Source organism: Protopterus annectens, chromosome 2.part2 (genome assembly GCF_019279795.1).
Source record: "Protopterus annectens isolate FY-2018-M chromosome 2.part2, PAN1.0, whole genome shotgun sequence".
NCBI classification, from domain to species: domain Eukaryota; kingdom Metazoa; phylum Chordata; order Ceratodontiformes; family Protopteridae; genus Protopterus; species Protopterus annectens.
The window spans coordinates 177,773,139-177,795,535 of record NC_056730.1 but is presented as its reverse complement, the minus strand read 5'-3'; the positions used below and the strand labels follow the sequence as shown (position 1 = coordinate 177,795,535).

Here is a 22,397-nt window from a genome sequence, read left to right as displayed (position 1 = left end):
TTCTGTCAAGATAATGCCCAAGCTGTCTGTGGGCATCCAAGGGATGAGTATACTGAATCTAAAAAAGGAGGAGAAAGGAAAGAAAATGCAGAGATGGATAGTCAGGCTTAAAGTAAACTTGGATACCACTTTAGGAATAAAAGAAGAAATAGTTCTTAAAGAAATCCTATCCCTATGGAAAATGAGGTAGGGTTGACTCATCATAAGAGCTTGCAACTCGCATCACCTTCTTGCAGAGTTCAGATCAATCCGCAAAACTGTTTTCCATGTTAAAAACTTTAAGTCATCCAGATATCTGATTCAAATTGAGCAAGTGTTAGCTGCTCTAACACAAAATTATGATCCCAATGAGGGACCAGTAGTTTACTTGGTGGCCTCTTATGCAAAACAACATTCAAGAACATTTTGACATGAGACTGCATTGACAGAGGAAGATCCATGGGCAGATATGCTGAAATGCAGTAAATAGACGGAACCAGCAAACAAGCTCCAAAAGGATGTACCAGTTATCCCAAAACATATAGAAGCTGGTAGAGGAGTGTATACTTTAAAAGAAAAACAACAAAGTATAAAAGATGAGCGCTTTTGCACAGGTACTTGGTGCTTCATCAGATCTAAAAAAAAAAAAATAAAACGGGTGTATATAAATGCATATAAATGACCAATTAATGCCTCAAACCCCTCAACCTCAAAATAGGTCTTAAAGGAAAAAAATGTATCCCCTTTTCTCTATGTGCTGCTAATTTAAAAATCCACTTAGTTTCAAGATGTTCAAAGTTTTCAAATAACCTCCTCTATCAGTAGCAAGGACCCTCTTAATAACCACAAATTTAAAATAATGTACAGCACTCTCTTTCATAATATGTTTTAATAATGCATTCTTTTTGTCCTACCTATTAATACAACAGAAATGTTCTCTAATAGTCTCTAAAACTTCTATTGGTCTTCCCAATGTAACAGCAAACAGCAAGATAAACTAAATTCTGTGTGTTGCAATTTGCAAATAGTTCAAAAGCAAATACTTTACCATTAACTGGGTGCATAAAAAAGCATCAGTATTAATATTTTCAACATTACATCCATTACAGGAATACGATCCTTTCTTCTTCTGCTCTGACTTTTCAGATCATTCTTCATATAAAGAGGTTTGTAATATGAGCATTTTCTTTAGAGAAGGGGCATTTTTAAAAGTACAATGTGGCTCGCTATCAAGTATACTCCTGCATTAAAATGTGCCAATGACTCCTAATAAATGTGCCAATGATTCCTAATAATGTCACATATAGAAGCTGCATCAAGTGAGTAGGTCAAACACATTCTAAGTTCATTACCACGATCATCCCTATTCATAGCAAAATCTCTATTGATAACATCAAAGTAGGGTCTAGCTCTATCCAAGCCACATGCGATTACATCATTTTGTGCCCAAAAAATGTCAAAGTATCCTCTCCATCTAAAATCATCCACCAAATCATCAAAGCATCATACATATCAGTGTCCCTAGTATGGAGTTGGGCATTCCTAAAAAAAACTGACCCTTTTTAACATTATTTTTAACTCTCTTTGGATGCATACTCTTAGCATGTAACTTATTAACTTTACAAGGCTTCTTAAATAGTTTAGTCTCAAGTCCATTAACAGAATTAGAGACAGAAAGATCCAACAAATCAATCATATTAGTTGAAAAATTATAAGTGAACCTTAGAAAATCTGTTTCATGCATATAACCAATACATTGGACCAATTTCTCAACCGATTCTGACCATATAAACAATCATAGTCAAAAAAACGACCATAGTGCAAAATAAATTCACAAAATTAATTACAGTTGTTAAAAACATATATATTCTCCCATTGTGCAAGGACCATGTTTGCGTAACTATTCACACACGGTACCTACAGCCACACCTACATTCTGATTAAAAAATAATATACACAGGAAAATGCATTATTATACAAAATAATATCTAGGAGAGAGCATATCAAACTGACTTTTGGCACAGAATAATCAGTTACACAAAACTGCCTAATGTATTCCATGCCTACCTCATTAGGAATGGCCATAAACTGAGATACCACATCCATAGTGACTAATAAAAAATCTCTAAGACCATTCTGCTAGTCTCTTCAGAAAATGCTTAGTATCCGTCAAAATGGTATCTACAGTATCCACTATAGGATGAAGCTGTTTTTCCACAAAAATGGAAAGAGGTTCTGTCATCCATCCTCTCCCAGAAACAATCGGTCACATGGGGAGGTCCAAAACACTCTTTTGCACCTTGAGAGACAATAAATAACAGCAATGACGGGATGTTGAACAAAGAAGAAATCAAACATTTGTTTATCAATAGAACATTGAATAAACAGATCATAAATAGAATTAACCCTGCATATCAACATAATGACATCAGCTCTACTACATTACATATAGGTTGTCAAATCATTCAACATTAGTGTCATACTTGGTATATAGTCATTTGTATCCATTACAATTCCTCCCCCCTTATCAGCAGGATATATATACAGATCATCTCATACAATCAGGCAACGTAATGAGTCATACTGTAATCTATTCAAATTAAATCATGTGTGCTTACGTTTCTTCATAAAATACTCCAATATCATCTTCACACATCTTACTAAAAACTTCCAGTAGAGGAGGGTTAATTAGTAAAATCACACTAGGTTTCTTTAAACATTAACAAGATGCATTACTATGCCCAAACATCAATTTTAAAGAAATGTTATGATCAAATAACTTCAAATCAAGTAGAATGTCATGTAAACAAGACTTTTTAGTTGGGATAAATGAAAGTCCGAAATTCAGTACCTCTTTTCATATCACTTAAAGTAACTAAGGAAATATTATCTTCAGAACCTTGTTCCAAACAGTTGGACTGAGCTCTAATTGCCAAGAAAGCTGCTGTCTCATCCATCCGGGCCTGCATCTGGAGTGCCCTCATTTCCTGCTTCCATGTATTCACTGGCTCTGGCAGTTGCAGTCTTAAAATCAGAAGAATTCAGGATATTCTGTGCTACAGTAGCTAAAGGTCTCCTACTGGTAACCATACTGTTATTTCCACCATAAGTAGCACAATTTCATTCTTGTTCGATATGTGGCTGGGGTTGTGAAAGAACAGTGGAGCCACTCCTTTCTACTGCATGAAAAGAATCGATTGACTAAGCTCTGGTGCTCCGTGCATTCGTTAGTCTCTTTCAGCCTGCTCCACCCACTACTATTAGTGCTTGGCCAGGAAAAGAACCTTCCTTCCATAAAATTTGAAACATACCTGAACAGTTTTTGCTTTTTAACTTCAATGAGACATTCCTCATATGCACAAACATCAGATAACAAGTCATCCAGCTTATGGGTACACGCAGAAGCAGCAACAAAACTATTTAAATAATACAAGTCGCGAAGTATTTCGGTCCTTACGTCATTTTCCTTGGGTTCAAATAATTTAAGCAAAAGTTCTATATATTTAGCGCTCATTTCAAGATTTTAATAGTTGATGCTCTTTCAGTAGCTCAGGAAAAACGTTACCATAGGTAGGCATTTTACAGATTTGTAGTCCCCTTGGGATCACTTAACTCCATGCAGGCTTCAAGATGCAGTTTTTGCCATTGTAACCATTTACATTTATACAGGTTATTTTCCAAGTGCTTGAAAGTCACTTTAAAATCTTCAGACTGTACTTTAGATGCATCAGGAAAAGGCAAACTAGTGTTGACATCAAGTAATAATGGAATCTTTCTCGCACTTAAAACTCAATCCAAACGAGCAACCATTCTGCCACTTTCAATAACATCAGATACATAATCCAACTCTATTAATCCTCCTTCCACCATGTTCCAAAACAAAACGGAAAACCAAATGCAGTAAACAGAAGGAACCAGCAAACAAGCTCCAAAAGGATGTACAAGTTATCCAAAAACACACAGAAACTAGTAGGGGAGCGTACACTTTAAATAACTTTTTAGATCTAATGAAGCACCAAGTACCGATGTGAAAGAGCTCATCTTTTATACTTTGTTGTTTTTCTTTTTGTTTCATTAAAGTATACATTCCCCTAAAGGCTTCTGTGTGTTTTGAGATGTACTGAAATGGCCAATAAATGAACCTTAAAGAGGAACAAGAAAGTCCATAGGATAGTGAACCATACAAACATTGTGAGACCAGAAAACAACTAGCCCTGGATGGGTGCTAGTTTTGTCGTTAGCACTAAAAAAACTTTTCCATTTGCTAATATACAATTCTCTAGTAGCAAGCTTCCTTGCCTTTCAAACAACCCCGTTCTTGTGTGAGTAGATCTAATCTGTGAGGAAGCTTGTGGTAATTGCTCATCTCCATTTCCGAAAGAAGGGAGAACCACAGTTGCCTAGGCCAGAAGGGAGTCATGACAATGATCTTGGGGTATTCTTTCTGAATCTGCACAAGTATCCTGTATATTAGTAGAAAGGGTAGAAAAGCATACAGGAAAATTCCTGCCCAAAGAAAAGGCACCCATCTTCCAGGTCTTCTTACATAGAGTTCTGGAACAAATTCTTGCCAGTGGATTGTTCAAAGAGGAGGCAAAAAGGTCTACTACTACTTTGGTTTTGGGAAGTTAGAAACATCTTTTTGGAGCTCCCTTCCTATTCCTTCTTAAACAGAAGTTTACTTGAATTCGGTTGAGACAGTTTATTATATTTTCTTCCAAAATGTAAGAGGAGAAAGAAAATCCCTTGGGCAATTTGGAAAAGGAAAGCTGAACAAACTTAAGAGAATCCTTGGATCAGCTTGCCTCTTTCATTGCACTTTTTGATCACCTCTGCAGAGGGGCCATACACAATCTCTACCCAAGGAAGAATTTAAAATCTTGTTTTTGGAAGGTTCTGAGAATGCAGCCATACAAACCTCCTTAAAACAATAAGAGTGGCTATAGCCCTGGAAGAATTATCAACAGCATCATACACACACTGCAAACAATGATTAGTGACCTGTGCAAACGAAAACACAAGTTATTTAAAGCAGATTTTTTCCTCACATGAAATCAAGATAAAACATTCCTCATACTTTTCTCAATTTGTCAGAAAAAAAATGTATGAATCTGACAATTCAAAATTCTGAAAACCAAAGTTGCAAAGTATACACTTTCTTCTCCGAAACTATTAATTTTCCTATCTTTATTAGAAAGAGTAGGACTGAAATTAACTCAGTGTTTAGCAAAAGTGGGATTAACTAAGGTTATAGCTGCTGGATCAAGTCTGGAAACAGTGTATAACATTTTAAAAGACTGAGGAATTTCATACAGCCATTCTACCTTTTAAAGGGTATCTAGCTAACAGGAAAATTGCAGGTAGTAACACACACACCCTCTAAGCTGACAGAACAGGTGAAATGGGTGTAGGCTTTGGAAAATCCTTCTGCAGAACTCGCAAAATTTTCTAAGAGACAGAGAAACCTCAGTGTTCTCTCAGAAAACACTGGCACATTCTAACAGTCACAGAGAAAAAGAAGCCCCCACCAGGAGAATTAGCAACTGAGCTCTCATCTATGCCTGAAAAAGAAATCTTGGGTAAAAACCCTGAATCCGCCCTGCATCTTCCTGTTCAGATTCAGAATTGCGAATCTCTTCAGGACAAAAGAGGCACCCCTCTTTCTTTTGCCAGAAACTACTTTACAAGAAGGATCAATAAGCCTGAATTAAACTCTGCGCCAGACCCGGCAAACTATTACAGTCTACAGAAGTTTGAGGAGGAGTAGAATTTTCTTTCTTTTTGGCAGGAAAAATGTGGCCAATTATGTTACTAATGACAGCTGCTGCTTCTGCAGTGATAGGCACAGCACATTATGGCAGAACAGGGAAACCATCCCTGTTCCCTCTCCCAAGATGAACAAGAGTGTGTGGAGACTCAAACAGCTGCAGAGGTCATGTCTAACCCGACAGTGGGTATAGGTACTACACAACAGGGATCAGGGGTAAAAGACGAGTGGCCTGAGGTACAACAAATACAGCAGCTTTACCCACCTGCAGCTTAGGAAAACTGCTAGCATGCTGTAGTGGCAAAGGCTGTTTGCATAATTATTTATTTTTGTGGCTGGAAGGAAGACTGACCATGGGACTGGTTGGCTTCTTCCATGATCAAGCTGAAGATGGTACCATTTCCTAGGAAAGAAAATCAGTAAATCCCAGTAAAACTCCCATTCCAAAAAAGTTACCCTTTTTGGGAAACACAGTAAAAAGCACTTTTAAACACTATGCCAACCTTCCAATAAAAAATAAACACAATTTCTCCACGGAAAATATGTTTTCAGTTAGTTAACATTACTTCTAAACCGAAAGAAAAATATGAGTGCTCTGTTTAAAAGTACATTGGATTCTCGAGACAGTCTATTAAACGCAACACACCTATCTTTAAAATAACTTTCCTGAAGAGAAAAGTAATAAATTATCAATAAATTTAAGAAAATGGAATTTGTCTGCCCAGCAAAGGAAGCACAGGTCAACTGCTGATCATCAAAAGCCTCACAGTAACGTACCTTTCAGTGGCAGTAAATCTCTGAAGAGCTTTGTGCCCATACTTGTCTTTTAGTCAGCTCAGCTTGAACTGCTTGACAGGTTGGGCACATGGAAGAGGCTATGGAAGCTGGCCAGCCATTATATCCTTGGCAGGATATAACCCATATAGCGAAGGTTACTGCAGCAGTGATCAATATGATAAAGATGGGGTGGGCTGTCCAATAAGCCTTGGAATGAGCATGTGAAAGGAGTGTGCTAGATGTCAGGTGATGAGCCTTCAGCACCCAGGAAAAGAGTTTTTTTTACACATACTACTGTGGCTGGAAAGGCAAGGCATATTACTGACACAAGATTAAAACTACTAAGGGCATGCTTCTTTGTGGACAGCCCCCCCTCCCAAGATGAACAGATGGTACATACCAAATATCAGTTTTTGGCCTCAAGGTGCCAGTTGTATAGGAAGCCCCACTGGACCCTGCTCAACTTGAATTGGTAAGCCCTGCTGGACACAGGGAGAGGCTCGGGAAGAAAAGTCCTTGGTCTTAATACTACTGTCACACTTATACCCAAGGACTAGAGAGACCTATTTCAAGGTCTCAAGCAGAATGCATTTGCAGTCTGGCTACTTAACCACAGGACAAACAGCACTGACACCATGGTGCCCACTTCCCAAGGTGGCTACTGGGGGTGAATCTCTTGCAGGCAGGTTTTGGGCATAAACCTAACCGTTCATTGCAGAGGAGAAATTGGCAAGAAATAACCTGTGAGGCTTAAGTGAGATTAAATATGATGGACATATTGTGACCACTGTCTAGTCTCTGAATGCATCTGCTGATGCTCCTGCACTGGCTTGACATTACATGGAAGGATTCTCCTGCCAATCATTGTACTGGGTTCCCTCAACATTTGCCATGTTGAATAGTCAGGCAGACCTGCAAATTCTCTCTCTTTTCTTTCCAAATAAAGTCAGACAGACGTGCTGGTAATCAAAGCAGTGCTCAACACTGCAAGTTGTTTGGCAGTGGAAAGTGATGGTGCTGATCTTGGTTTGAGATCATGTGGCCGTGAGAATACTTAGATCTCAGTTTAATAGGTACTATTTTTCTTTCCTGTGTTCCAGACATTTGTTTCTTTATCAATGGTGTTTATGCAGATATTGCGAGCTGCTTGCCAATCCTGGTTGCAAGGCAATTTTCTGGAGTTGTATAGTGTGATTTGGCTCCTAATAGGTACCAAATGTGGGAATTTTTCAAACAATGAATATATGGACTGAGATCCAATGTGGGCAATTGGTAGAAAAGACCGGACTGTAAGGGTTAAACTTATTCTCCTATCTCAAGTGCATAACTCTATGGCATGTGCTGACAGGATCTTCTCATGCCAGAATGTAGAAGACAGAAGTAATATCCAATATGGGGATAGTACAAAAATCTCAGCAGTCACACACTGCCCAACTCTGCTGGAGTCACATGTCAGTAATGAGTGAATTCTAAATCACAGTGGTTGTCACAGCTAGCAACTGGCCTTGTGGCATACAAGAAGTTATTATGTATGATGGAAATCAAAAAGTAGGCAGTTAAACTACAAGTCTTCATCATGCACACATTAAAGTCTTCAGGGATAATGGCTTCAAAATGCAAAAACAGTGTTCGTACAGGTACTTCATGATACTAAGTGAGGCAGATGTTGGTAAATAACACACAAATGCATATTTTTGAGGGACCACTTACAAGTTTAGCCACTAACTACCTGAGGCCAGGTTCATTTGAAGAATGAAATAAAATGATCATTTATAGTTTTAACTATAACTTAAAAGATCACACACACACACACACCTTCAGTCTTATCACCAGTGTGTGTCCAGCCCAGAGTAGCAAAATCACTGGCAAAAAGACCTTTTTTAGAAATGAGGTGTACAGCACAGCTCAAAGTATAAAGTACATTAGGAATTCATTACTTCAGTCAGTAATAGGCTATATATATTACACTCTTCTACTCTCATGGTTTCTCTTTAGATTACTTCTCCCATAGGCTCTGGGCGATGTTTGATGCATCACCCCCAGCTGTACTTCATTATGGGAAATGTTCCTCATTTTGAGCCTTAGAATTTTCAGGTTCTGCACTGAAAGGATCTGTCACAACTCACTGTTAAATTAACAACTATTCATGGTAAAGAATACTAAATCACGGTAATTTGTTAAAACTCTACATTGTAGCCATGTTGCCAGTGTTCTGGTAGAAGTTGTTTCTATGCTGTTAGCAAGTACTCCACATTTTGCACATTTATTCCACATTTTAGAAATGGAAAGTTGACAGCTATGGTTTGATGTCCTTCTACAAATTCTTAAATCCATTTATGTTTGGAAAATTAAGACCTTACCAAACGTCCACAGAAACAAAATTGTCTTTAAATGTTGCTAAATAGACCTGCCCCTGATCTTGCCCCACTGTTGTTGCTACAATGTTCTATCAAACCGTGTACTCTCTTCTTCGACCCTGACAGGTATCCTTCTATTCCTTTTCTAAATTATTAGTGCTACTTTACATTTTTTACCATCAGCATAAAGACATACTTTTGTACCAAGACTCTGTACATAACCACTTGAAGACAAAGAAAAGGCAAGACCCAGTAATGATCTATCTGGTACTCCAAATCGTGATTATCTTTTTCATATGATTAACTACATCTACTATTAATCACTCATTTTTTCCCACATAATGTTTTTTGCATAGGATATGTTAACTAACTCAACCATTGCTGGTGGCATACAGGGCTAAAGCTCTTATTTTGGCCCAGGCAAACTGGGCTCACCTAGCAGTTAAGGCAACGAATGGTGTCTACAGGAGAGATCGACCTGCCCATATGGGGGGCAGGGGCAGAGCCAAAGTAGGATGGGCTTAGCAACTACCCACTGATTGAGTGGTGGCATTGTAGTATGCTTTTTGGGGGTGGGGGGTGGGGGAGGCTTTCATCTCATCAAGTCACTGTATACAGAAACATACACTTGCAGGGAGAAAGTACTGTTTGCCCCTATGGTGATGCAGGTAGCCTGTCACCCTTTCTTGCTCAGGGGTGGGGATTAGGTACTTACATAAATGTTCTCATTGTCAGGATACCAGCAAAACCCACAAATTCCACACTGTCTGCCTAAAAGACTGCCCCCTCCGGCTACCTCACTCCCTAGGGGTTCTGGGCACTTCCCACCAATACGGAATGAATGGGCACATGTCTGAAGGGAAGTGAGGCTTGACAGCTGGCAGACAGAAGTGAAAAAAGCACCTAGGGGAAAAAAAAACACTGCTCATTAACTCACTAACCTGAGTAAATGACATTTGTACATGTCTTCTGTCAACAATCCTAGTTTACCAATAAAAGAACTAGAAATCAGATTCAGACTTCTGAATTAAAGGTTGAATGACAGGCTGCATGATCTTTCAGTCCTTATCCAAAAAATTATGCTTGGGGTTCAGCAACAAAACCCCACATACTTTTAACAATTCATATTCAAAAACATCTGTGGAATCTAATGGATAATGTACACAGCATTAGTTATGAATGAAGTATACCAGTTTTTACTTTGCTTAACAAGACTTGCTTAAAATGCAATAAATATGACTACAGTGGTTGTAAATATGTACCTATGTATATGTGTATGGATGTGTGTGATGTACGTGTATATACATTACATACATAAACACACACACACACATGTATTTTGTCACTTGTATACATGTGCACGTACGTGCACACACAAATATACAAATATGAATGACTCATACTGTCAACCCAACCCATCAAAAGATCAGAATACAGCTATCAATCTGAATAGCACATTATAATCTAATATAAAACAGAAGAAATAAAAGCAAGAGTTATCGCTGCACCCCCTCACCCAGATTCTTGTATCTGTTAATCTGGAGATCATTCAACCATGGACGAACTACTACACTTTTTAGCTCTTTTAGCTGACAGCATCTTTAAGTTCCATTTAAATAAAAAGGCAAGAAGTCTTGGCTTTTACTGAGATTCCAATCATATTATATAGTACTATTACAAGATAACAGTCAAGTGATGTAACTGACAGACAGGCAAATTCTCTATATTTTGCACCTTAAATAACATCTTAGATTAATTAATGGACTTATAACTCATTTCAGTGCTTATTTTATAAATAACAATTGTCACTTCTGGGATTATTGAAGAAACAAGTGTTGCCAGATGATACTGTCAAAATGGTGACTTTGCAACCTCAACTGAAAATACAACCAATACTTTGCTTGCAATCAAACTAGATCAGTATCTGGGACTCAGATTTACAATGTCTTTTTTCAATTTAGAAAGGTAAGACAAGACAACTGTACTGATAACATTTAATGCTATCACAGTGGTACAGTAATATGTTATCCTGTGATTTTACTGTTTTTCCTAAGAATATATCAATCTCTTCTGTATCACTGCACTAGTCCTGTAATTCAGTATAAATGAACACTTTAATATACAATCAAGAATAAGTACATCTTTTAACTGGTACTTTTTCATTTGTTTAATTTGTCTTAATTAAAAGACATCCTTTTCTAAGTGGACCTTATTCTTCTTTCATGTCATCTACAGTGAATTTTATGATTTTGAAGATTTTGCAGACAACTAAAATTTGTGTCACACTCAACACATACAAATGTTCTTTCTTTTCTGTGAAGCTGCAGGTGCACCTCAAGGAGGCTACGACGATCAAAACCCTTTTCACACTTAGGGCACTTGTAAGGTTTTCCACCTATGTGAGCACGTTCATGGGTCCTGAGGGCACCCCGCCTACCAAAAGTCATTTCACATAATCTACATTTATAAGGCCGTTCACCAGTGTGAGTCCATTGGTGTTCTTTGAAATGGCACACCTGAGTAAAGGTTTTTTGGCACTTGTCACACTTATACGGTCTTTCCCCTGTATGACTCAGCTGATGAAAACGAAGGTTACTCCTCTGACAAAATCTTTTTTCACATTCATCACATTTATATGGCTTCTCTCCCGTGTGAAGACGTCTGTGTTCTCTGAGGTGACCTTGCTGAGAAAACTGCCTTTCACAGTCTTCACATTTAAAGGGTTTTTCTCCACTGTGCATTCGGAAGTGAACACGGAGGTTGCGAAGGTTAAGAAAATTCTTCCCACATTCATGACACTGAAATGGTTTCTCTAGTAAGTGGTTTGGCGTCTTGTTAGCTCGTGTACTTTTATTTATGCAGTCCACTGCTTTGCTCACTAAAATTTGAAAAGAAGGATTATTTTATATTTAATCTAGAGAAAATTTACAACCAGCCACAATACTGAAAATGTTAAAAACTTCCACATGTATTATGTCATGAAATTTTTCCATCTAATTAAAGGCATACCTTTTGTGTTAAATACAATATTGGGATGTGGTTCAGAGATTTACACATGCAGTGCGTGGTTTTCAGAGTAGACAAATTTTCAACAGTGTACATTCAGCACTATAAACAACTGCTGGTGGCTTGGTTTTGACAAATCATGCATCAAGAACCTAAACTGTAGTCTGTGTCTAACGTACTAAACAACTCAGACTTGTGGGACAGCCAGCTAAACAGAAAAATCTGACTTTTGCCAACAGAAAAAAAGCCACAACCTAAACAACAAACTCAAACTGGCATAAAGCCAAAAGTAACGGAAAAAAGGCAGAACTTTAAAAGATACATTTCTGTAAGGTAAGAAGCGCCCCTGTATGGGAAGGTGCCCCCACATTCCACTACTGAAATATACAGACTCCAAGATCATACAGCCTCGGGGGAGGGACTCTTTCCTGTTTCACCGAGGTGATCTACCCTCAGAACAAACAATGCATGTAGCAGGGAATGTCAGGGTGCAGCCTCACCAGAAAATAATGTATTTATTTTCATTTTTCTGTCTGAATTGAGCTACTTATTTGCTGCTGTTCTTGCCATATACAATTTGGCTTTAAGCCAATTCAGAACTTTAGTTTCATGTATTTGATGGTGTTTTTTGAAATATCAAAGACATCCAACTACTTTGACAATCTGTCTAAACGTGTACTGAATGAACCATACTCACTCACTGCACACATTCACACCTCTCTAGAATCATTCATATTTGTACATCAGGTTGGTGGACTGGCCACAAGAAATAAAAATGTCAGCCATGACCTAGGCTCAAGGTACTATGGAAAATTCAAATAAAAAATGCAATGGTGTGTGTGTATATATATATATATATATATATATATATATATATATATATATATATATATATATATATACATATATATATATAAATATATATCTAAACAATTGGAATTTAAATGAAATTACAAATTCTTAATACAATAGTGACTAATTAAAATGTAAAAAGCTTGCAGTAGCTCAGTTAAGTAAATGATGAGCAAAAAAGCAGGCTGCATCACCTCAGCTCAAACATTGCTAAAAGAACATTCAGACTTATTATGCTGGAAATATAAGGTTTAAATGCATTAGAAAAGTTTCCACTTTTATCACTCAGTAAGTAGACCCCAAAACAGAGGAAGAATTGTCCCCAGTTTTTAAAAAGTTCAACGAAAGCAAGAATAGATGGACTAGTAGAAAAAAAAACAAAGATAATGTGATGGTATTATATATTGCAGCTGATGAGCAGAAGCAGGACAAATGTTTATAAACTGCACTTTCGAGCAAAATAAAGCCCAAAGAAACCCAATTCCTCACTGTATAAGGCATTCAAATCACAATCTGCAACAGTTGCAATGATGTCTGAAACACCTGGTGTAAGACAGCAGAAAAGGAAAACATTTAGAATCTCTTCCAATCTACCAAAGTCATCGTAGAGTTTTTAGTTGCTTCAAGTGCCTCATTAATATATGGAGACTGCAGAATTTGGGCCATCATCACAATATACTTATCCATGCACAAAAGTAAAGTATTTCAGACTATGGTAAAATGTCACCTTTGATGGGGGGGTCTGAACTGAACTGGTTTTAAAAACATTAAGGAAGACCCCATAGGACTTTTGTATACATCAGGAAAGTAGATTGCCCGACCTTTCTTCCTCGCAGACACTGCTGCTGTCCAGTTGTTCCCCAGCCATGTTTTGAACCGAGGTCTACCAGTTGGTAATCCTGCACCTCAGTCTATTAAAACAGTGCTCACTTTGCTTTTTAATTTTGGCTTGGCACCTAACATAAGGGAGGAAATGTTTTGACAATGGCAGGAAAAACAAAACAATGCTAGATAGAAATCACCTACTGCTGGAAGATTGCAAGAATTCAAGTGAACCTCAAGAAAATGATTGGATTTTCTTCTTAAATGATCCACCCAAAAATGGTTCTTGAGTGGAATATAAACTGCACTTCCCACATATTGATTTATGGTACATAGTTACAAAAGCATTAAGCTGCCTAACAGAAGTACCGAGGTCTTGTCCTCTCCACTTGATTGTTCATGTAAGCACAGTGTAGTCATGCTGTCAGAATTCCAATGCGACCACACTTGACAAATGACTAGAACACAACTACTGCTAGTGCAATTACCTCAAGGTCTAAGAGATCTATGTGCAAGGATTTGTTTTGACCAATATCAAAGGCCCTTAGTTCTATGATCCAAGAAATAAACTCCCTACTTCTGTCAGCAAGCATTAATGATGAACAGATGATCAATCTGAGGATGATGTATGAAAAGTAATTATGTTAATGCTCTTTTGCAGTTTTCTGTTATCTGTATTACACCGGATGTGCCTTGAGAAATTTGTAATCACTGAACCCTTAGAAACCACTGCAGGTATTTTGTGAATCATTGCTATCGGCTGAAGCACTTTCAGTTTTTGGGATACTAGGCTTTGCAGTCTGTGAGTAACAGATATACTGCTGCAGACATTGAGTAAGAACAGTCCCTCTGGGAGGAAGACTGACTCTAACCAAATTCAGCTTTTGTCACTAATTCTAGAACCTGCTATTGCATAGGAGAAAATGTTGTGAAGTTCAACATGTGCCAAGACAGATTAAGGGTAGCTCGCTCACTTTTCTGGTACTACCTTTAAAATATTCCTCTCAAGTCATAGCAAACTCCTTAAGTGACTCCTAGACAGCCACCTCTATCTATGGAATTTACAAGGTAAAGTGGGAGAATGGAAGTAGTTTGCCAGCTCTTTCTTCCATATCGCGTGCGCACATACACACACACATACATGTGCACAGACACCATTGACAATTTAGAGTCCATGAACATCTTACTGCATGTCTTTGGAATTTGGGAGGAAAATGAATCACCCAGAGAAAACCCATGTCAGCACATGAAATAAAGACTCTGCAGAGATGGTACCCCAGCCAAGAACTGAACTGGAGAACTTCTTGCTGGGAGGCGGCAAAGCTGCCCATTGCCCCACTGTGCTGTCCTTGGCAATCAATGTACTAGTCACCAAATCAGAAAACACACTTGTGACTACATATGTTTAACCGCAGAAATAGCTATTTACAGAACAGTCACTGCAATAGTGCACTGTAGCATGCCTTTACTGAATGTAGTCATTTACAACCTTATCGCCTTTCCAAAAAATCCACTGTTTAAACATTTACATTAAAATTAAACAGTGACTAACTCCTCCAAACAAGCATACAGACATATAAAAGAAGCAGATGCTTCCCAAAGAAAATCAGTTTAGCAATGAAGCTTTTGATCTAGACAGACACAGCTTTAAGCATAAATAACTGACTATCAATCAAAAACACCTTGACCATGGTAACATACAATGTTATCAATAGTTAGAATCCCTAAAAAGCCATGAGAAGATATCATCTTAGGGGCCATTAGCCTTGGTTCTCTCAACCTTCAGAGTGGCTATGTATTGAAGTGAAGGCATCCACTTTTTGTTATGGACTGTCTTAGTTTTTTCTGTGCCCAAACTCAAGACCAAAAATTCTGCTCAGAGAGACAAGTCTGGTTGCTTTGGTCACCATCAAGTTAAAGGTGAACAAATTTATACTCATGTTTACTCCACATCTGCCAGTCTTGACAAACAAAGAAACAGGCCCTACGAGTTAATACTAATTCACCCAACAACGTTTGATCAAAATCCCACACATCACCCTTGGAAACTGACCAAACCACTGTTTGTCGTTTTTGCATTTAAGTTACCTGTAACACATTGCACTTGTTACCTGGCACTTGCTCACTAAAGCAATTATAAGTCAGCACTAAAAATTAAAAGCACTACACCCTCGCTCCCCATTGGCCCTTGTTTTCAATTATAAAGGAATTCCCAATATTATTCTAGCATGTCCAAAGGTCAGTTGTCAATCTCCTCTCCGGTCCAGCTGGTGAATATGGGAATCTTGAGGCAATGTTACAACTGCCTCATGTACACAGACAACCCTCTCCTCCTCCCAACAAATTCCAACACATGTGAGATGCAACCATATAGCCAAACTGGAGGCTAAGCTCTCTCAACTCAGTACTGGCATAACCAGTGAGGAGGAGAAGGAAACCACACTCACTACAATTCCAGTCTCACATAGACCTACCACGACAGCAAACCAAACACATAATCATACAAAAACATACTCGGAGGCTCTAAATAAAGATCTGCCTAAGCAGCAGAGACCTCCAAAGCAGACACCCAAGCAACCGCTACCCCAAAACAAAACACGTGCAACACATATCTCACAAAGCCAGTGTGCCGAACAGTCACAGCCCTTAAGGCTAAACAACACACCTGATACACTTGTAATAGGTGACTCTATCGTCAGGCACACTGACGTCCCGCTCACCAGGCTGAACAAGGAAAAGGTCACGATGAGCAGCCTGTCTGGCGCTAGGATCCGCCACATAACACAAGCATTCAGGTCACTCCAAGGCAAGTACAAATATGACTCAGTCATTGTCCATACTGGTGTGAATGACCTGAGACTTACCTCCCTGGACTACATGAAAAGAGATATAGAGGAGCTCTCTGAGCATGTAGCCCAGGCTGCTATGACCCTGACCTTGAGTAGCATCTTACCCTCACCAAGAATGATGCCACAATATGAAGACAAGATGATCAATTTCAACAATTGGCTTAAGTATTGGTGTCATTCAAAGGGGATCCAATGCCTGTCAGCTTGGGATGATATGCACGACAAGCCACGATGCTTTGCTAGGGATGGCTTGCACCTGTCACCCCTGGGCTTTCGGATATTGGCAAAGGCTCTTGCTACCCCCATAGTGCCTTTTTTAGGCAAGGCTCAAAAGACAAACCCACCTCCATAGGTATCACAAGTGATAAGAAACTAAGAGTAATGCTACTCAACGCTAGAAGTCTAAACCTCAAGATGCAAGCACTCAAAACTCTCCTTAGCATGGAGAACATCGATATCTGTGCAGTAACAGAAACCTGGTTCAGGACTCCCGAGAGCACCCCAGCACTACCAGGTTATACCTCATACCATGCTTTTCGGCCCCAAAACTTGGACCGAACCACAAAAGGAGGGGGAGTATCGATATTCATCAAAGATACCCACACCTCCAGGTTGGTGGCAAAGCACGAAGCATCAGAGACTATCCATGTGCAACTAACAGTGGGTAAAACTGCCTTCCAGTTTATAGCCTGCTACAGACCACCCTCCCAAACCCAGGAACCCCACTCGGCCTTCCTGAGAACACTGGAAAATATGAAGTTCTCTCGAACACCATTATATTGGGCGACTTCAACTACCCAAACATAGATTGGGAGCATTACTCTAGCTCCAACACCCTTGCCCAAAGGTTCCTAGAATTCATAAACTCAAATGCTATGGAACAACTTGTTACCACTCCCACAAGAGGGGAAAACATACTGGACCTGATCATCACCAACATGGGGACTCTATGCTCCAGACCAGAAGTGTATCCCTCACTGGTAAGATCAGACCATAAACTGATCTCACTGGATATTCACATCACGACCCACCCCCTGCCCAGAAAACCACAATGAAAAACTTCTCTAAAGCAAATTTCACACTCCTCAAAACCGAGGTGGAATCCTTCAAAGCCCCCAGGCCTGTGGAAAATACGGCCCAGACCGCAGAATCCTTTATAAATGCATTCTATGAACACCTTCAGGAATGCGTGGATCATGCAATCCCAAATAAAACCAAGACCCAATCCCTCCAAAGGCAGACGACCTGTCTGGTGGACCCCAGCCATAAACAAACTATACAATAGAAGGAGGAAGCTACTACATGATAGAGCAAAATCCCAAAAAGGGAAGGCATCTCTGATCAGTATTAGCAAAAAACTAAGGGCACTCATAAAATCGTCAAAGGCCAGCTTCGAGAGAAAAATTGCACAGGACACTAAGGATAATCACAAAGCTTTCTTTAGTTATGTTAGGAACCTGGGTGGGAATTCCCAGATATGCTCAGAATTAGTCCAAAATGACAAAAAATACACTGATCCCACAGACATTGCCAACATCCTAGCTGACAGGTTCAGCGCAACCCCCCCCCCCCACCAAAAGGGCAAATATCTATCCCAGCAGAGTGCTGCCCCCCTGACATCTCAGATGCTCAGGTGGGAGCCGCCCTCTCCAAAGCAAAAAACACAGCATCAATGGGACCAGACGGTGTCCCAGGCTGCGTCCTACATGAACTACAAGAAGAGCTAAACCCAAACATAAAACTACTGTTCAATCTCAGCCTTACTACAGGATATGTACCCAAAGAGTGGCGTACAGCAACAGTGGTCCCTCTCCACAAAGGTGGTGCCTCAACGGACCCTGGAAACTATCACCCCATAAGCCTGACTAGCTTGGTCTGCAAAGCTATGGAAAGGATCATCATGGACCTCATAAATAAAGATATTGGGGACCTACAGACACTGGATCCTACCCAGTTTGGCTTTGTTAAGGGCAGATCCTGCCTCTTAAACCTGGTTGACTTCTTTGAAACAGTCACCAAGGCCATTGACGAAGGGAAGGTGGTCCACACAGCCTATCTGGACCTCGCAAACGCCTTCGATACAATACTCCACTCGGGCATTATAGTTAAGCTCACCAGCTTAAATATAAACCCCTATGTCACTAAATGGGTTGCAAACTGGCTGAAGGACAGAACCCACATGGTTAGAATTGCTGGAGCCATGTCAGACTCCAAACTAGTTACAAGTGGCGTCCCACAAGGCTCAGTCCTGGGACCTCTCTTGTTTGGTATATATTTCTCGGAGGTACAGGCCAACACGGAAGGACTGTGGCTGACCAAGTTCGCAGATGACTGCAAACTGGGCGCCATAATCGACTCTCCAGCCGACACAAGCATCCTCCAAAAGGGCCTCGTAGAAACAGACAACTGGTGCCAGAGCCATGGCCTCAAGCTAAATGCCAAAAAGTGTATAGTCATCCCCTTTGGCAAAAACAAAGTGCCCACAAATTACCACATAGGTGGTAATCCATTAAGTACAGAAGAAGTAATTAGGGACCTGGGGACCCAAGTTGATAGCAATCTCTCATTTGACAACCACGTGGCCAAAGTGGTTAGAAAAACATTTTATATAGCCCACCTAATCATGAAGGGATTCACATCTACATTAGGGGAGGTCATACTGCCTCTTTACTCATCCCTCATCAGGCCCATAATTGAGTACAATGCCCCTTTTGGGATGTACCTTACCAAACACCTGCAGCAACTGGAAAGACCCCAAAAGTACCTCACCAAGAGGATCAAAGGGCTCAAACAGATGCCATATGCTGCCCAGTTAAAGAAACTCCAGCTCTACTCAGTGGCATACCGCCTGCTCAGAGGTGACCTGTGCCCGACGTATAAGGCCATGTCCAACCCGGAATTAAGGGACATGCTGCACCTCAAAAAATCCGAATCCCATCGAGCTACACGCTCGAGAGACTTGAACCTCAGCACTGAAATAAATAGGACATGCTGGAGGGACAGATTCATAACCCAGAGGCTCCCTTCACTCTGGAATAAAATCCCAGTCCAGGTTAGGCAGAGTCCCTCATTGACTCTCTTCAAGAGGAATCTTGATGAGTGGATGGGAGATCGTATGTTTACCCCAGGTATCACTTCTGTGTCACTGTTAGACAGAGGCACAGTATACTAACCTCGAAAAATGGCATAGCAAAATTAATTTAAAATGGGTGGCGAAAGCCAAACATACTCTGGCTAGGCTTATAAATGCCCTAGGGCAGATAGCCTAGTATGAACCTATGAACCTATATATACTTTCAAGAACCCAATCCTATAACTTGCCAATAATGAAATATTTTGCCACTTAGTGACCTAAACCATTAATCCACTGACTATGAGAATTATGCCTTAGCCAACAACAGGGCACTAAAACTACCATACATAACAGCTGATGCTTCTAGTAACATCACTGTTGTACTACTGCTTACATAAGGGAAGTATCCTGCCAAAATTACTGTACATCCAGTCAGCATATCAAAACTCTCTCACATGTTTTATGTCTGACCCATGACCCAAGCTCACGAATGCCAACCAGTACATAAGGGAGTAAAAATCCTCAGGACCTCCTTACCCCAGACCAGGAAAAAAGAGAGAAGAAACAAAGACATAACAGAAAGGAGAGGGTCATATGTGTAGCAGATCCACCTCAGCCCAGAAAGAGAAAAATATATAAGAAAAAGAGGGAAAGGATGGAGGGTGTCAATAAAGCAACATTGATAGACTCAGACATCTACAGTTATGGCAAGTTCTTACACAACTGTACTAATCACTGCTGTCTACATATGGGAAGATTCCCAAAGCTTTTTTAGTATCTGATTGGAGTAGAGGAGTAGAAATGGAGTCTAATATTCCTTGCAGAATAGATCTTGCAAAACAAGTCCCTGCCCTGGAGAAAATATCAATTTATAGTGTTTTGTAAATGTGTGAATAGAAGACCAAGTGGGCACTTCTAAAATGGATGGAGAGTCCAGACCCTAAAAAAAGCACCAGAAGTAGTATTAGATCTGGTAGACTGAGCTTTGACCTGGCTATGGAAGGAATTTCACATGAAAGAAATAAAAGGAAATAACCAAGGAAATCTGGAGATGGTCTGTTTAGAAACAAAGTAACCCAGCTTTTAATCCTGCAGCCTCAGTTTTCTCTGGATAACAGCTAAGCTATGCATTTCTAAAGACCAGAAGAAAGGTGTCCTCGAGGTCCTGTATTATCAAAAAAGTGCGATGAAGCTTCACTGACAGAAGAGTTTGCAGAAACAACATTAGGAGTTCGGGTAACATAACATGAAAAGTATAGTTGTGTACACTTACCATAAATGTAGATGTTAGAGTGTATTCACTATTGCAGTCATCACCTGTGGGTTATCCCTGCTGTGGTAGCCCTTGGCCGGCCCAAATACCACAGTCAATGTTTTACAGCATTGGCTGCTGTCGCTTGCTGCCTGACATCAGGTCATCAGTGCTAAAAAGGAAGGCAGCCGATGCCATTGCATCAGTTTTTCTTGCCTTAACCAGTCAGAGGCCCAAGTAAATATGGTAAAGTGGTCCTGGTGGCTAAAAGCCACCGTTAGAAACTTGTGTCTCCCTAAAGAAAGAAGATACAAGGGGGAAGGAGGGTGGGAAACCAGGACTGCAACAGTGAATACACTCGAATATCGACATTTATGTTAAGTGTACACAACTGTACTATGTTCTTCATGTTTCACTGCTGCAGTCATCACCTGTGGGAGGATTCCCAAAGCTGAGGAGAGGGTGGTAGGATTAGTAAGAGACCTAGGAATGGGTCAGCATGCCCTGCAGAACTGCAGGGGCAAACCCTATCCTAGCCTTAGAAAGTAGAGGTAGGTGTTAATGCTTGGTAAAGGTATGGACAGAAGCCCAGGTGGCAGCTTCCAGGATGTCCCTGGTGGGAACTCCTGAGCAATGCTGTGGAAGTGGAGGCTGCCCTAGTGGAATTGGTCCAAATAGACATAGAGGGGTTTCCCATGCAGTCTGTAGCAGAAAGGGACACAGTGTGATATCCACTTGGAAATGGGCTTCCCCTCTGCCACTGAAGCACAGCTGATAAGTAGTTGGTCTGTTTTCCTGAGGGGTTTAGTACGGTCCAGATAGTATCTGAGCTGGCTGTGCACATCTAGTGAGTGCAGCATTCTTTCCCCCTTGTTTTGAGGGTTAGGAAAGAAGGTGGGTAGATATACAGCCTGGTTGAGAGTTGCACTAGATACTACCTTGGGCATAAAGGAAGGATTAGTCCACAGGGAGACTCTGTCTGCATGGAACATGATGAAGGGCTCAATGGCCATCAGTGCTTAGAGTTCTGAAGCCCTTCTGGTTGAGGTGATAGCTAGGAGAAAAGCAGTCTTCCAGGAGAGGTATCTTAGTTCTGCTGAAGCAGCAGGTTCAAGGGGTGGTAAAGTTAGTTTTTCCAAAACATAATTCAGGTCCCACACTGGAGTGTGTGGCCTTCTGGGTGGTCTGATATTAGAAGCCCCTCTGAGGAATTGTTTAATCAAAGGATGGGAGAACAGGGACTGTTCTGTATCAAAATGAGCTGAAATGGCTAAGGTGTGGATATTAATAGAGGAGGAGAGGCCACTCTTAAGTAGCTCCGTTAGGTAGTCCAGGATAAGAGGGACAGAAGGCTGTGAGGTATCGCCCCCTCTGGACTGGCAAAATCTTTTCCATTTTCCTGCATAAGATTTTCTGGTGCTGGGCCTTCTGGCCTCTGTGATAATGTCTAGACCTGTTTACTTAACAGGGGCCCCTTGATTGCCTTTAGAGTATTAGCCATGCTGATAGTTTGAGAGCCTGCAAGTCTGGGTGCAGCATCCCCCCCCCCCACCTGAGTTAAGAGGTCCGAGATCAGGGGGAAGCTGCCTGGGAGGCTGTAAGGTCAGGCTGCGCAGTAAGGGGTACCAATGTTGTCTGGGCCAGTCTGGAGCAATGAGGATGG

General features: G+C 40.3%; 1 protein-coding gene across 3 annotated transcripts in view; it reads right to left on the bottom strand.

The window, feature by feature from the left end:
• The window catches only part of LOC122795589 (zinc finger protein 239-like), a 750,699-nt gene that overhangs the window by 186,767 nt on the left and 541,535 nt on the right, over positions 1-22,397 (bottom strand). For 2 of the 3 annotated variants that reach the window (XM_044063841.1, XM_044063842.1), the window contains exon 6: positions 11,033-11,758. The exons of the other annotated variant lie outside the window; for it this stretch is intronic. In XM_044063841.1, the coding sequence (XP_043919776.1) occupies positions 11,106-11,758 (653 nt within the window). In that variant the 3' untranslated portion in view covers positions 11,033-11,105. Of the gene's footprint in view, positions 1-11,032; positions 11,759-22,397 lie in introns of those variants that run through there. 3 annotated transcript variants of the gene reach the window in all.